Raw genomic sequence first — 14751 nt, forward strand, 5'->3', positions numbered from 1 at the left:
GGGACTGCCGAGGAACACCAATGGGAAGGCAGAGGCCGGCACGAAGCGGATGGGGGCCAATGAGGGAGGAGAGAGTGAGAGAAAGAGGAAAAGAACCAATGAGAGAGGAGGAGACTGGGAAGGGCGGAGCGAACGGAGAGGTAACATGCCAATAGGGGAGGAGAAGACCAGGATGGGCGGGGCGAGGGATGGACCAATGAGGCAGCCGGGGGAGGGGGTAAGGCCCCATGCAAGACCCAGTGTATTAAAAAAACCCGGAGTTGGTGACGTCACCAAGAGGGCGTGGCCAACCTTAAAGGGGCAGCGCTCCGCGCAGCGGGGCTGACGTGCGCCGCTCGGAGGGGGCGGGCGGGGGCCCTCTGTCAGGGCTGGCCCCGGCGGGCGCTAGGGAGCGGTCTGGGCCGGGCCGGAGCCAGCGCTGGGGTGGCTCGGGGCGCGTTCCCCCCCCCCGCTGGAGGCTGGTCGTAGGGACCCCCCGCGGGGCGCTCAGCTCGTTCCCCGCTCCCCGAAGTCCCGGAGCCGCCCGGCCCGGCCCGGCCCTGCAGGGCTCTGCGCCATGTCTCCGGAACGCCCTGTTCGCACTGGGACAGGCGCAGACTAGCGAGGGGAGACCCGAGCGATGCGGGATCTCGAACTGCTTCCAAACCCGGGGAGATGAAAGCGACTGGGACGTGGGAAAGAGACGACTAAGGGAGGGGGGCTCTGATGGAGGTCTATGAAATCCCAGATGCCCTGGTACAAGGGAATCGGGAAGTGTTATTTCCTCCTTCACATAAGACAGGAAGCAGGGGTCACCCAATTCAACTGACAGGCAGCAGGTTTAAACCACTCTTGCCACCAACCCCTAGAGGGGTTCCCTGTAGCCAGACAGAGAGGAAGGAAATTCTATCCCGATATTAAGCTGTGTGGTTAACAATAGCTTGAGGGCTTTGTTTAAACTTCTCCCTTCCAATTCCTGGGGGAATGGAGCTTCCAACTTCACCTACGTGGTATTCCCCAGACATTGTGTCTCATGGTTCAATAGGTGGGTTGCTGGTGTTCTGTTCTGAGCAAACAGAGGTACAACCTGTAATCTTGTTTTGTATCCTTGATGGGAATAGAGCAACAGCTTTCCTGCTTAACAGGCCAACAGCAACTATAATTATTAACAATATATTCAAGACATATTGGCTATCTATACATCTCACCGTGGAAACCAGGCTGCATGAGTTCTGAATCTTCCTGGGGCAACCATGACCCACTGTAATGGTTTAACAAATATGGGGGGGTGGAAATAAGAGAAGGTTTGGTGAAGGGGGATGTTGTGCTAAATATATTCGTGGCATTACTCAGGTGCTTTACTTCTCAACACTGACATTCAGCAAATGGCGAGAACAGAGTTGGTTGCACTCATGACGTAAGTGGTGTTGCAAATTACACTGCACCATGTATTAAAATAGGATTACAACCAGGGAACTATAATGATTGGGAAGATGCCAATGACCTCTGAGCAACACCTGAGGCACTATTGTGAGAACACTTTCCTGGGAATAAGATTAATGCTATGCTTGGTTGATTCTTTGCGTGACAAATTAACCAATATCTCAACCCTAGATTATGCATGTTTCTGCATATCCCATTACACATCTAACTCCAGGGGCAGGTTTCAGTTTGCAAACCATTTATCAAGAAGAGCTTGAATGTTTTTTATCTATAAACGTCAGAAAGGTGATATGGTTCATTATTCAACTATGGATGTTCTGAATGATCAAATCCGGCCTAAACGAGGTCTAATGTTTGAAGTCAGAGTCTAGAACATCAAACAGAAAATAAACTGTGCCCCATTCCCTGCCAAGTCCTAAATCTCTTCTTCGCAGGTTTGCCAGGCTTGGATTAGACTCAGGAATTGATTGGCGATGATTAATTTAGTCCTTCTGGGCATGTTCAGAGTCATATCTAAGGAAAAATCTCAGCTTGTAAAATGCACTACTCTTATCATTAACAGGACAGGTGGTGTCTTATAAGCACAGGGATCATCATAGATAGGAACATTGGACTAACCATACTGGATCAAAGCATAATACCAGATGTTTTAAATTAAAGTGCAAAAATCTCCACAATAGAGTTATGAAATAATCTCTCCATCAGAGAAGTTTCTTCCTAATGTGACACAGTTAGTGGCTGATTTAGCCTCTGGAGCATGAGTATTTATACCCCTTATAAATCTTTATTCTGATCACCGTCAGCATGGACAGTGTCATAAAATATAATATACATATCTATAAATGTGTCCTTTTGTCTGAGTCTCACTAAGCTCTAGATCTTCATGATATCCTGTGGCAACATGTTTGACAGGCTAACTGTGCACACGTATATGAAAAAGTATTGCCTCTTGTCAGTTTGAAATGTTCTGCCTTTCAGTTGTAGGTGCTTGTTTGACAATGTAACAAGTGGGTGAAGGAGGCTGGCATCAAGGGCCGATCGGAGGTGGGAGTCAACTTCCTGCCAGTGAATGAGAGCTGATAGGTAGGGTGGGGATAGGCCGGGAAGGCCCTGAAAGTGAAGACAAGTAGCGTATCTTTGATGCTGTAGGAAAGGCAGAACCAGTAGAGGGATGCAAAGAGAGGAGTCACATGGTCAAAGCAATGCTCTCTGCAGCAGCATTTTAAATGGATATGAGTGGGAACAAGGTTTAATTTGTCAAGGCCAGAGAAAAGGATGTTGCAATAATCGAGACATGATCTGATGAGAGCCTGGACAAGCTGTGTAGGTGAACAGGAAAGGCCATATCGCAGAGATACTATCCAGAAAGACTCTGAGAGCCTGGGTGTGAGGGCCAAGAGAGAGGGCCGAGTGAAAGATGACACCCAGATTACGGGCCTGAGTGACTGAGAGGATGGTGGTATTGTCCACAGTGATCAAGAAGGGAGGCTTGGGGGAAAGTTTAAGGGCTCTGTTTCAGAGGCACCATTTCAGACTTTGGTAGCGGGAGGCAACTTTAACCGTGATTCCCGGGGCTATTTTCTACTGCATCAATAGTCCACAGTCACTCAAAAACTAGCCCCAAAATAGCCCAATCTATTTATTTAAACATTTTTTTTATTAACACTGGGGTCTATACCTTTAAAAAGAATCACTATCTAGAGTTTAATTAAATGATGGATGTTAGCAGCATAGATCTGTAACAAAGAAATGTTGGCAGCCAAATCTTACAACTTGTTCAGATTGACTTAGGTTTATGTTCGCTGAAGAGTTTATACAAATAGTTATGATAAATACAAAGGATTAAGTTGGAAGGAGGTTTCTGGTGTGTTGCTGTAAGGATTTGATAGAGTAAACATCGTCTCCATGAAACTCACTGATCCGTGAGCCTCTGCCACCCTCAGAAATGTTTCAGAGTAGGTACAACAGGGGATAAGAATATTTACCAGCTGGAGGAGGAGATACAGCAGAAAGATGCAAAATGGCTGCTTGAGGGGAGCAGTCCATGGGCAGCAGCTCCTCAAAAGGAGTCTGGGGAAAAGGTCCCAGAAAAGTGCACCCCCGCTCTGGGGCGATTTGGTGAGATCCCGGCATTCACAGAGGGATCGATGTTGCTGTGTCACAGCCTAAGGACCTGCCCCAAAGCCCAGTGTAGGCAAAGGAAAGACTCCCGCAGACATGTACGACTCAAGGGCAGAATAAATGCCCACATTGGGGCACTGCCATTCATTGCAAAATTAAAGAGTTGGGGAAAAAATAGGAAGTTTTAAGTGTAATTTAAACAATATTTGTGGTGTGACAGCACGTTTGTTTCTTGACAGCAGGGAAAGATCCCAGGTGGTCATTCTTCAGCAGGGCTCTTGCTGTCTGTGGGGATAATTAGCCCCTGAATGTGCCTGGGGCAGCAGCCTGTGCCCCCCTCCCGCTCCTGAGCATCTGTGTGTCTACTGGTGTCACAAGGGGCTGGCTCCTGCCTTTGTAACATACATGTCACCATGGGAAGGTGAGGGGCAGATCGTGATGAAATCTCCAGCAAGCATCTTCTGACCTAAGCCCAGAGCTTCTTTCCCCTGAGCTTGTTTGTTTCAGGAAAATGAATTTGAAAAAAGTGCTGCAGAAGCTCCCAGCCCTGCTATTGGCTCTGCCAGATACACCTCTGCATTCCTATTGGCTGAGCAAAGAATAGCCAGCGGGGGGGGGAGAGTAAGCAGGGTGGGGGCACAAAACTCAGGGGGGCTGCAGCCCCCCTCTGCCCTACCTAAATGGCACCCGCGCTCTGTTTTAGCCATGCTGAGATAGGGATGACAGCTAGACGTCCAGGAGCAGATGTCAGAGACAGGCCCCGCTCTGATTCCTCTCTCCAAAGCACCTTGGGTAGGTATCAAATACATTTTTCCCCCTGAAAATGGCTTCTTGTGTGTGGATTTTTTCAACAGAGGAACAAATGTACAGAGCTACTAATACATAGTATTTTGTGCACTGGCACCCTCTAGTGTCCTGTCAGCAGCAAAACCATACAGCAGCTCGCCAAAACCACTGGCGCTCTCTGCTGAGTGGGTCGAACATAGTCCACCTTGTCCAGGGTCCCTTTCCTGACTATGAAATGCATTTTATGGCCCACTGTAGCCAGTTTCTGATCCCAGGTTTATGATGGACCTGATCCAGAGAGGTGCTGAGTGCTCACAGGCCCATCAACGTCCCTGGGACATTCCTGTCAGGGACAGGATTGGTAAGGACCTTGTGGTTTATAGTTATCACCTTTGTCCTTCTAAGGTGTGCTGAGACTATTCAAAACACCATCTTCCCTTAGCACCACGGGTTTCAGCTGTGACCCCAAAGTGACGCTTCGAAACCCATGGAGACAAATCCAGCCTTGTCAGCAGCCGGAACTCCAGGGAATTCAGTGCAGTTGTATCCACTGTAACCTCAGGGCTGGCCCCAGTGGCTGAGCTAACTGGAAAATAGGTATTTCCAGCTTAGAGGAGTCTGGAATAGCAGGGGTGCCACAACTCAGCACTGAGGTTCACCGAGAGTGGGGGAACTGGGCGCAGCACTGGGAGAGCAGAAATAAGACAGGGCACTGTGGGTCAGCAGTGATGTGCCCCTGCAGAGGGCTGGGGTGGGGTCAGTCCCAGGCGTGGAATATCAAGGCCTGGTGCACTTCAGGACAGGTATATTGGCCAGGTATATGGGGGCGGAGGGGACTCATTCGTAGTTCCTATGTCACTGCAGTGACCCTGCTCGCCAATCTCCAAACATACGTTTCTGAGTTTGAGCCAGTTCCCAGTCACCTCATCCCTGAATGCAGTCCCAGAGACTGCGAGCGGCTCGGCGGTGGGAGAAAGGGAGAGAATGGGATAGGCTTCTGCCCCGGCACTCAAAGTCTGGAATGTTATGTCCCAGGGCAGCCGGTGTAGGAAGCAATCACTTGAGGCCAGAGAGCAGACAGCTAACCAAAACCTCCATTTTATTTACAGAAACAGAGAGCTCACTCAGCCGGTTGAAACCGGCTGAGCTATCCCTTAATAGTCTAACTCAGTTGCCATAGTAACAAAACCCATGACAACCAAATACACAACATGGAACAAAGCTCCCACTGGCTTGAATGAATGCAGGCCTAGGCCCCAGCTGAGAAGGAAACATACCTTATTTTTGGTTGAAATCAGCAATGGCTGACCCAGTAACTTTCCTGTTAGTTACTCATTGCCTCAGCTAGTCCCATAAAACAGTGAGCAATGCAGGAAGAATCCTTATTTTCTGACCGGTGTTCTGTGTGCTCAGAAATTCAGCGAAGGAACAAGCCCTTGAACCCAGTTTATCTGACTCACTTGACACTGAACTACAATAAAAACATTACAGTTCAGACCTTATAAATGAGATGAGGAAAGTGCTGTGCATTTCTGAACAGGAGAAGCCCTTCACAGACTCTTCCCAAGGTAAGCAGCGGGGTTACCTCTGCCACAGCAGTAACCTCCCATTGCTAGGAAAAAAATAATTTCTGAGGAAGGGGCGAACGATTTAAAGGGCCAGTCACTTTGATTTTAACATGGCGTACAACCAACAAGAAACTAATACAACATCCTCCTCAGGGCCCCACCTGCCCATCAGCTGTGAAGGGCCTTTCTGGGAGGGTTTTACTCGGAATGTGTGATAGCCATGTATTATTATCCCATTCTGGCAGTAGTCATAGAACCATGACTCTCTCTCCAACAGATCCCACCTGAATAGATCAGAGATGGCCCAGAAAAGCCGCCTACCTGCCCCTTATGGAGTACCTGTCCTTGCAGTTTTACTTTTGCCGTGTCTAGTCACAGGTAAGCAGCAAAGAAAAGCTGCAGCATATTTGTCTGAGCTTCTTAATATCTCCTGATGCTCTGCTTGACACCTGTCACTGGGTGTGTCCAAGGCGATGTGCTACAGCTCGATCCCTACATTTCCTATATTGTAGTAATCGTTCCTACGCATAGAAAGAAATGATCTGCTCAGTATGTCATCGTGAGCAACCAGAGAGAATGAAGAGGCTTCATCATTTTAAAAAGTGTCATTCACACTGAATGAGACTGGCGAACTCCAAGGGTACAAAAATCAGAGGACTACATTATTTGAACAATACGTGAAAAACGAAAGTCTGAATGCTTTAGCTATCTAGGAGTACCAAACAAGTGAAGAATGGTTTCAGGTTATTTTTGTGCCCTGAGAGTGCAATTGCCTTTGCATTTTCAACTGACTTTTTCAGTTAATTAAGACGTAATGAGGACTAGAGTCTTGATCTTTGGAGATAAATGACAACTTATTTCCCATAGGGATTATTTTTCCCAGTGAAATCTTAGAATCTGACTCTGCAGTCCTTGAACAGCAAAACTCTACTGAAGCCAATGCAGACGTAGCTGGTGATCTAACTACCCAGTTATACTCACAAATGCAACTTGAGACAATCAAAAAAATTAGCACATAAAAACATGAGCATGAAAAATTGAGTACATAAAAGTGTGGCTGGGAAAAGTGAGCACACACAGTCTTTCAGGGAGGGTGGAGTATTTGTTTTTACTGTGTCCTTTTGCTGGAGAGGCTAATCCATTACTGCTGTATATGGTGGTGGCTGGTGGGTTTTTTCTTCCCAGCCCAGATTGCTGCAGCCAGGGAGTCAGCTGCAGTGTCAGGGGTCTGTGTTTGCTTGTGCTTTTAGAATGATTACACCTTAGGATAGGCACCTTTTTTTCCTGTTTTTGTAAATCTAAATAAATAAAAGTTGTGCCTGCACAATTGTGGCTGCAGTTTTAGAAGCTGCTTTAGAAAATGTAGTTATTAGATTTAAGTCTGACAACTCCATTCTTAACCTGTTCTCTGGGGCCTGGGCATTGTAAGAGCAGCCTGGTAATTATTAATATTGTCCTGGCCTGTGCAAAAGGTACAGATTGTGAAACCCACCATGTCCATTTCCCTTCCCAGGGGTGGAGCTGGCTATAAACAATAGTCCTGATAACCAAATACTATCCACAAAGCCTGGCCGTGAAGAGTCCCTGTGGTGCACTGTACGTAACAACAGCAAGGCGGAGGAATTACGCTGGTACCGAGGAGACGGGACTGTGAACTTGAAAGATGGAAATAAAATGAACACCACTAACATCTGCATACTTCCAGTCTCTAAGACCGACAATGGCGTCAGCTTTACCTGCAAGCTGGTGCGGAACGAGTCCATTCAGATCTCGGTGACTCTGGATGTCCAGTGTGAGTTAATGGGGGGGCTGATTATGCAAAATAGCTGTGGCAGTGTGAGATCAGTGGGTTTACACACCTGCGGGCTGCTCATTAGTTGAAGTCCAGGCCCAACTGTTCTATATTCTTGTGCCTTGTCTTCCCTAGGAAAAAGTGTTAGCTGATGTTAGGTGTTCGCTAATGTGTTCAATATACACCTTTTTCCAGTGTAATCAAAACCCTCAATCCAGATCCGACTTTCATTTAAATCAATGTGGGGTCTTTAATTTTTCTTCGGTGGGAGCTGGATGAGGCCCTTGATTAAGAAGTAGATTTACTGGGTATTGTTGCCTCCTCCACCTAGACTCCCACTTGAAAAGAGAGGGGAACAAAAGAATCAGAGCACAAAAAAAGGCCCTTCTCCTCTGGTATCCTCTCTGCTGCAGTGGCCACTGTGGGATGCTAGAGGAATATCTCAAATCCTCCTAATGCACCTAGGTTCCAGACACTGGCCTGTGAGTAGCCTGTGCCTGACCCAGGAGGAATGAGTGCCTGTCGCTATGTCTTCACAAAAAAAAAGGGGTTGTGTTTCCAGTGGGATAACTGACATGTGTTAGCCATCCCACTGTCAAACCCTGGGAGACACATGGCACTTTAGCTAGGTGAGCTCAGCCATGGGTGGGAGATGTAGGATTGATGGCGCCTAGGTACATCATGGCAAAAACCACCTGCCCCTTGACTCCACTAGGATTTTGCAGCATGATGGTTAATTTGCATTAGTTATTATGCTATAAAAACCAAGCTTTTATTCAGTGAAAGAGCTGAAAGGTGATGCCTGAAGCTTTGATGACATAAAGGTGACCAACTGTGCCTCCAGATGGACAATGCCATGTGATCAATCTCGCCCCTCTCCTAGGTGGTGTCTGTTCTCCCTCCTGCTCTGTCCAGCCCTACTTCCCCTGCTCTGAATGTATCAAGTTCCAGCAGTGCTTAGCAGTGCATGGGACAGCTATTAAATAAGCTACATTCTGATCTTACAATGCATCCAGTTTAGATTCCTGACTGTAATATTTGATCTTACGACAGAATGAAATTTAACACCAGTACAGCTCATAGGAAAGACTGCTAAAAGCTGTAGCAGCAGAACTGTTTTATTTCGGTGTTTTGAAAAGCAATCAGGACTCCCTTTTAAAATTCTGTCTGGAAATTACTGTTCCTAATGACGACTGCCCAGTTTGTTCAAGTAGTGCTGTGAAGGGTTACAGAATTGCTATACATCATCATTGTTATTTGTGCACGCGTCAGAAATGTTTAAAGGGAACTCCTTTTCCCTTCAATAGTAAGTAGGTGTTTGTGGTTCCGGTAACTTTGTCATTCAAATAACTGGTTGTTGTGAACAGTTCCCCCTCTCCTAACTGGGGAAGACCCTCCTCCAGTAGAAGAAAAGAATGATGTGAAGCTGACCTGCAATGTTAATTCCAACCCTCAAGCTGAAATGGTTTGGTATAAAGACAACAGCACTCTGACCCTGAAGAAAGATCGCTATCAGATACACCATACTAGTGAGGTCTTTCAGCTGACTATCAAGAAAGTAGAAAAATCTGACAATGGAACATACACCTGCGAAGCTAAATCTGTTCTCGGAGAGATGAGAAAGGAGTTCCACCTGACAGTTGAAGGTAACACTAATGAGTGCTCAGCTAAGTGCATAGCAACAATAGCTTGCCTTATGTACCTGACTGGTTAATAATGATAAGCCTTCAGGAGCATTAAATGCTTTTCCTGTTCCTCTGGTTATTTAAAAGTATTTGGAGAGTGTAAGCTGAAGGGGCTGCATCTCCCCAGCTGCTCTCCTGAAGCCAGATGTGTGCATTAGAACTTTCAAAGCATTCCAGTCCCTTCTTTACGTTCATGCACATTGGCCAACTGAGCAAAATGTTATATTTTATACAGGCCCCAGTACAGCAGTTCAGTCCATACTGGCAAATCCCTGAGCCAGCGAGGAGCCCCGTTTAAGTCGGCGAGGCTCTGTACAGTCACAGGAGCATGATCCATTTGCAGCATCAGGGCACTAGATTATAAGCACTTTGGGGAAGACCCTGTCTCTTCTCTCATGTTTGCACAGTGCCCGGCACAATTAGCCCGATGACGAGTGGAGAACTCTGGCACGACTCTAATGCAAACAATATATAATAACTTGTTCTTTTCCCTCGATGGAATTCAGTAGAAATTAGAGCAGGGGTGGTTGTAAACAAGACATTTCATTTGAAGTAAGTAGGGCAATGACACGTGTATGCTTTGAATAGCAGGTTGGGGCCAGGGCCAGGTTGAGCAACAGCTAGAAATAGTCTGACACGAAGCTCACATGCTGATTGGCCGAAAAACTGGATGAAGTATAATAATTATAATTTGTGCATAGATAGCATGATGCAATCGAGGATCTCAGGCATCTTGATAAATGTTAACTAAGCCACACAGCTCACCTTTGAAGGGGGATATTCTTATTCCCACTTTACAGATGGGGAAAAATGAGGTAAAATGGGGTGCAGGGTCTTGCCCAAAATCACAGCACAAGGCAGCGGCAAAGACAAAATCAGAATTGAGAACTAAATCCAGGAGTACTAACTCTGGCTTCTGCTCAGACTACTGGCCTCTCCCAAGAAGGCTAGTTGTTTTGTTTTTTAAAGGATGTAAAACACTGTGAAGATCCTCTGCTTAACAGTTGTTGAGACGTTTGTTTCAAAAGCAGGAGGCTATGCCCTGTTTAGAAAGAATTCAGTAACTTTCTCCCATCCCTTAATTGGGTTGTTGACACAAAACTAAGAGGGTACATTTGAATTGTATCAATTTACAGAATACAAAGGTGCCACCAGGGCCGGCTCCAGGGGTTTTGCTGCCCCAAGCAGCCAAAAAAAAAAAAAGCCGCAATCGCGATCTGCGGCAATTCAGCAGGAGGTCCTTCTCTCCGAGCGGGAGCGAGGGACCCTCCGCTGAATTGCCGCCAAATACCTGGATGTGCTGCCCCTCTCCGGAGTGGCTGCCCCAAGCACCTGCTTGCTAAGCTGGTGCCTGGAGCTGGCCCTGGGTGCCACAGTAGGGATCTGTTGCATATGTTTTCCTAACAATCTACAACTATCTTAGGGCTGCAGTTTCCCACCCCTCAGTCTAATAAATAAATGGTTTGCTGGCTGCAGGGCTGCCCACAAGTCATTCTCTCCTATCTCTAGACCCATCATAAAACCAGCTGCACTGGCGGTGTCAGGAAACACTACTGCACAGCTGCTTATCCCTACTCTGTATCCGTGGCCTGATGGCCTAGCCCAGGGGTGGCCAACCTGTGGCTCTGGAGCCACATGCGGCTCTTCAGAAGTTAATATGAGGCTCCTTGTCTAAGAACCAACTCTGGTGCTAGACGCCAACTTTCCAATGTGCCGGGGGGTGCTCACGACTCAACCCCTGGCTCTGCCACAGGCCCTGCCCCCACTTCACCCCTTCCCGCCCCCTCCCAGAGCCTCCTGCACGCCACAAAACAGCTGATTGGGAGGTGCGGGGACAGAGGGGGAGACGCTGATTTGTGGGGCTCCTGGTGGGTGGAAGGCGCTGGGACCCGGGGCGGGGAGCTGATGGGGGCTGCTGACGTATTATTGAGGGTCTTTGGTAATGTACATTGGTAAATTCCAGTTTCTTCTCAGGCTCAGGTTGGCCACCCCTGGCCTAGCTGGAGAACCTGCTGGAGTGGCCACCAGTTAGTCAGTACAAATGTCTGTCTGTTTGTTGTTTGCTTCCTTCTTTGTGAATGTTAGAACCCCATGAATATCCCATGCGTTACAACAGGAGTTGACCTCAGGTTTCAGCACAGTTCAGGTCACCGTGTAGACAGCAACAGGAAGAAACCACTTGCTCTTTTTTGGACGTCTCTAAAATGACTTGCTTTACAGAAGTGTATCAATCTGTTCAGTATCCAAATGGATGTTTTTTTCCCCTTCCAACAGATAGGAAACCGCCTTTTCCCTTGGAGGCCATTATTGCTGCCATCGTGGTGGTTTTACTCACTGTAATTTTTGGAATTGTGGCTCGAAGAGAAAAAATATTTAAGGTAATAAAACCATCAGTGAATCAGAAAACATCATAATGAGCTCAGCACAGCTACTGTTAAGAAAAAAGCTCTGGTTAATCTCAGCCTTATTTTTTGAGTGAGGGGAGGAAAGGCTTAACACAACACTTCTGTTGCTTCTTGGACTTAGAAATTAATCCGGAAAGGTTTCATATACAGTTCATATAATGCGGGTTTGTACACTCAGACACATGATTTTCTTTAATGTGTGGGAGTGCATAGGTGCGTGTTGTGAGAGAAGCAGGGGCGGCTCCAGGCACCAGCACACCAAGCGTGTGCCTGGGGTGGCAAGCAGCGGAGGGCAGCAGTCAGGCTGCCTTCGGTGGCATGCCTGCAGGAGGTCCGCCAGTCCCACGGTTTCGGTGGCAATTCGGCAGCGGGTACACCGAAGGTGTGGGACCAGCGAACCTCCCGCAGGCATGCCGCCGAAAGCCACCCGACTGCCATGCTTGGGGCGGCAAAATACATAGAGCTGCCCCTGGAGAGAAGATATTGAAATTTGCCATATACAGAAATGACAAACTCTGAATGGTCACCCTCCTTCCTGTTTATCATGATAGCTTACATGAACTACAACCTAGTCTTGTGCTGGTCCTGTTCAAGCTATAACAAGGCCAGGGTGGGTTACTAGACGGGAGACTCTGAAGTAAAAGAGTCTGTTGGATATTCAGGAGGTGGCTGGATTTACCCCTTACATGCCCCTAGGCACAGCATCTTCAGCGCTCCCCCTGCCTACAGCTGACCTCATGTTTTCTGTACAAAATAAAACTTTTAACTTTTCGTCGCCCCTAGAACACCAGCGCCCCTAGGCACATGCCTACTGTGCCTAATTGGAAATCCAGCCCTGCCTGTACTGATCTCATGCACCCTGGCTGGGTGGCAGACGTACCATCTTTCGGATATCAAGTTGGAATCCTTTCCATCCACCCCTGGCATTTTTTCACAAAAGTACAGGTGTTGTCCTGTCTGCTTTCTAGTTTGGGCAATCATGGTGCGTCTCCCTAAATGACTCAGTTAACATCTCCACAGCACTTTGAAATATGTTGTGCCCTGTATTACAATTGCCCTGCAGTTTTCGGTCCGATACTGTTGTGTAGTGTTGCTGTATACTGTTTTGAGAACTGTTATAACCCAGCCCCCGAGGTGGCTGCATATCAGTGGGAGGTAAAGTGATTCCTGTATATTCCATTTGGGGCCAGATGGGATGAAAGGAACGGTACTAATGTAAGTTATGAATATACTTAGTGAAAGTCTTTCATTCAGAAATACAATAATGACAAGATTGTGTTGCTTGTGTTTATTTTTAGTGCTTCAAAAAGACAAAAGAAACACCAAGTGAAACAGCTCTGTAAGTACCTGAGTCAATGATTTGTATACAGGCAGTCTCTTGTAAATGGATTTTATAACGAAAGCCCGTCCTGCTGAGTTCCAGTTTAGGGTGTTTTATTCTCTTAACACGAACAAGTGGGAGGCAGTGTTGCCAATACAGAAGAGCATGGGAGGACTTAATGATGCTTTGTGCTGTACATTACCAGATGCTTAAAGGACCCTTTCTTATCCTTTGCCAGTTTCAAGCAGTACACTTAAAGGTGCTGCTAAGAGGAAGGCTATGCAGTATAAAAACTGAGGGCAGGCAGCATGGTCTAGTGGCTAGAGCAGACACCTGGCTCTGACACAGACTTGATGAGTGACTGAGAAAGTCACTCATTTTTCATCTGTTTTTGTCTCTGTAATAGAATATGAAGTGGAAACAATCTTACTTCCTTACCTAACAGCAGTGCTGTGTGGCTTATTCTATTAATGTTTGTATAGTACTTTGAAATCTTGAGATGAAAGGTGTTACAGTAATATAAAACAGTATTATTATTAATGCAGCTAATATTAGTAAACCCTATGGATGTGGGTTAATTAGCTTGTGGTATGGAACATTTCATTAGCTGTTCTGTAACATATGCAGAATGCAATAGGTACCAAAGATCCATATTTTCCTTCTTTAAGCCTAGGCAGACCACATGAAACAAGATGATACTAAGACAAACTAAAAATGACCAAGTCTAGATCCAATTTGCTGTCAAAGCAGATGCAAAATAATGCTGCAAAAGTATTATTCTGGCCAGCTGCCTGCACCTCCCCTTTCCCCTTCGTAGATTACTTGTACCAGGGGTATTACAACCCAGTGAGAGGAGCAGCAAGGAGAGTCAAGTACTACTTCCTGCAGATCACACCCCCAATCCAGTTTGTGGCTCTGGCCATGGATGATTATAGAGGGTGAATTCTGGGAGGTTGAAGGGGAAGCGAGCACCAAAGTTGTCCCTTGTAGTTTGCTTCCCTGCTACAATATTTTGGACATGCACTTGGGCATAGCTCAGGGTGAATTCAGCCCACTTTGCCTTACATCAGGTGGTGATTTACATCTATCCTTTTCATTTTACTCCAGGTGAAGAACTCCTGAGGTTACTGTGTGCGCCTAAGAAGCACCATCTGTAGCAGGACATATGCCCTTGTGTTAAGGGATGGGATTAGCCATTATACATTGCAATAGTTACTCTAGTTCATATAGTTCCTTCTATATTTATTGTTATTTTACACAATGATCCTTTCAAAATGTAAATGGTTCTTTATGTATGTTGATTATAACCTACTGCTTTGAACAGATTCCTTCTGGGGAGGGGCAGGGGGAGAGGATGACTATATTGCTTCCTTTTGGTCTGCCTCCAATTTTATTCCTAAAGGATGTTTGCATGTAATCAGGATCATTATTTCTTAGGAGTTGTTCCTGTTGATTAGGCCCCAGTGGAAGTCACAATGAGTTGCCATGGAAATTATTATGTCGTCACAACCTGAAGAGCTTGATGTCAAGTGCACAAATACCAGTGGCAGATAATTTCTTAAGAAAGGGAAGCTTTGGGGGCTGAACAGCTCAGTAGTTAAGTAATGAGAAAGAAAATCTCTCGTACGCTGGTTTAGCTCCCACTGTGACT

The 14751-nt window shown here is 46.5% G+C and overlaps 1 protein-coding gene across 4 annotated transcripts; it reads left to right on the forward strand.

The window, feature by feature from the left end:
- The first annotated feature begins 564 nt into the window (after nt 1-564).
- TMIGD1 (transmembrane and immunoglobulin domain containing 1) lies at nt 565-14344 on the forward strand. 4 transcript variants are annotated; one of them, XM_044993558.1, is made up of 8 exons: nt 565-1396; nt 2407-2505; nt 6175-6275; nt 7411-7689; nt 9057-9335; nt 11649-11752; nt 13078-13118; nt 14208-14344. In XM_044993558.1, the coding sequence occupies exons 2-8, from the start codon at nt 2492-2494 to the stop codon at nt 14209-14211; spliced, it is 822 nt and encodes a 273-aa protein (XP_044849493.1). In that variant the 5' UTR covers nt 565-1396; nt 2407-2491; the 3' UTR covers nt 14212-14344. The 4 variants fall into 4 exon arrangements, with proteins under 4 accessions (XP_044849493.1, XP_044849495.1, XP_044849496.1 ...); XM_044993560.1 differs by lacking the exon at nt 565-1396 and adding an exon at nt 5743-5897 and having other exon boundaries at nt 2489-2505; XM_044993561.1 differs by lacking the exons at nt 565-1396; nt 2407-2505 and adding exons at nt 4319-4335; nt 5743-5897.
- Nucleotides 14345-14751: the final 407 nt, after the last annotated feature.

The sequence above is a fragment of the Mauremys mutica genome, chromosome 19 (assembly GCF_020497125.1).
Source record: "Mauremys mutica isolate MM-2020 ecotype Southern chromosome 19, ASM2049712v1, whole genome shotgun sequence".
Classification (NCBI taxonomy): domain Eukaryota; kingdom Metazoa; phylum Chordata; order Testudines; family Geoemydidae; genus Mauremys; species Mauremys mutica.

Bases quoted from the DNA above. Each gene is read 5' to 3' on its own strand.
- TMIGD1 (XM_044993558.1), top strand. The intron at 7,690-9,056 runs GTGAGTTAATGG...TGTTGTGAACAG, and splicing joins GGTGACTCTGGATGTCCAGT to TTCCCCCTCTCCTAACTGGG. The intron at 9,336-11,648 runs GTAACACTAATG...CCCTTCCAACAG, and splicing joins GTTCCACCTGACAGTTGAAG to ATAGGAAACCGCCTTTTCCC.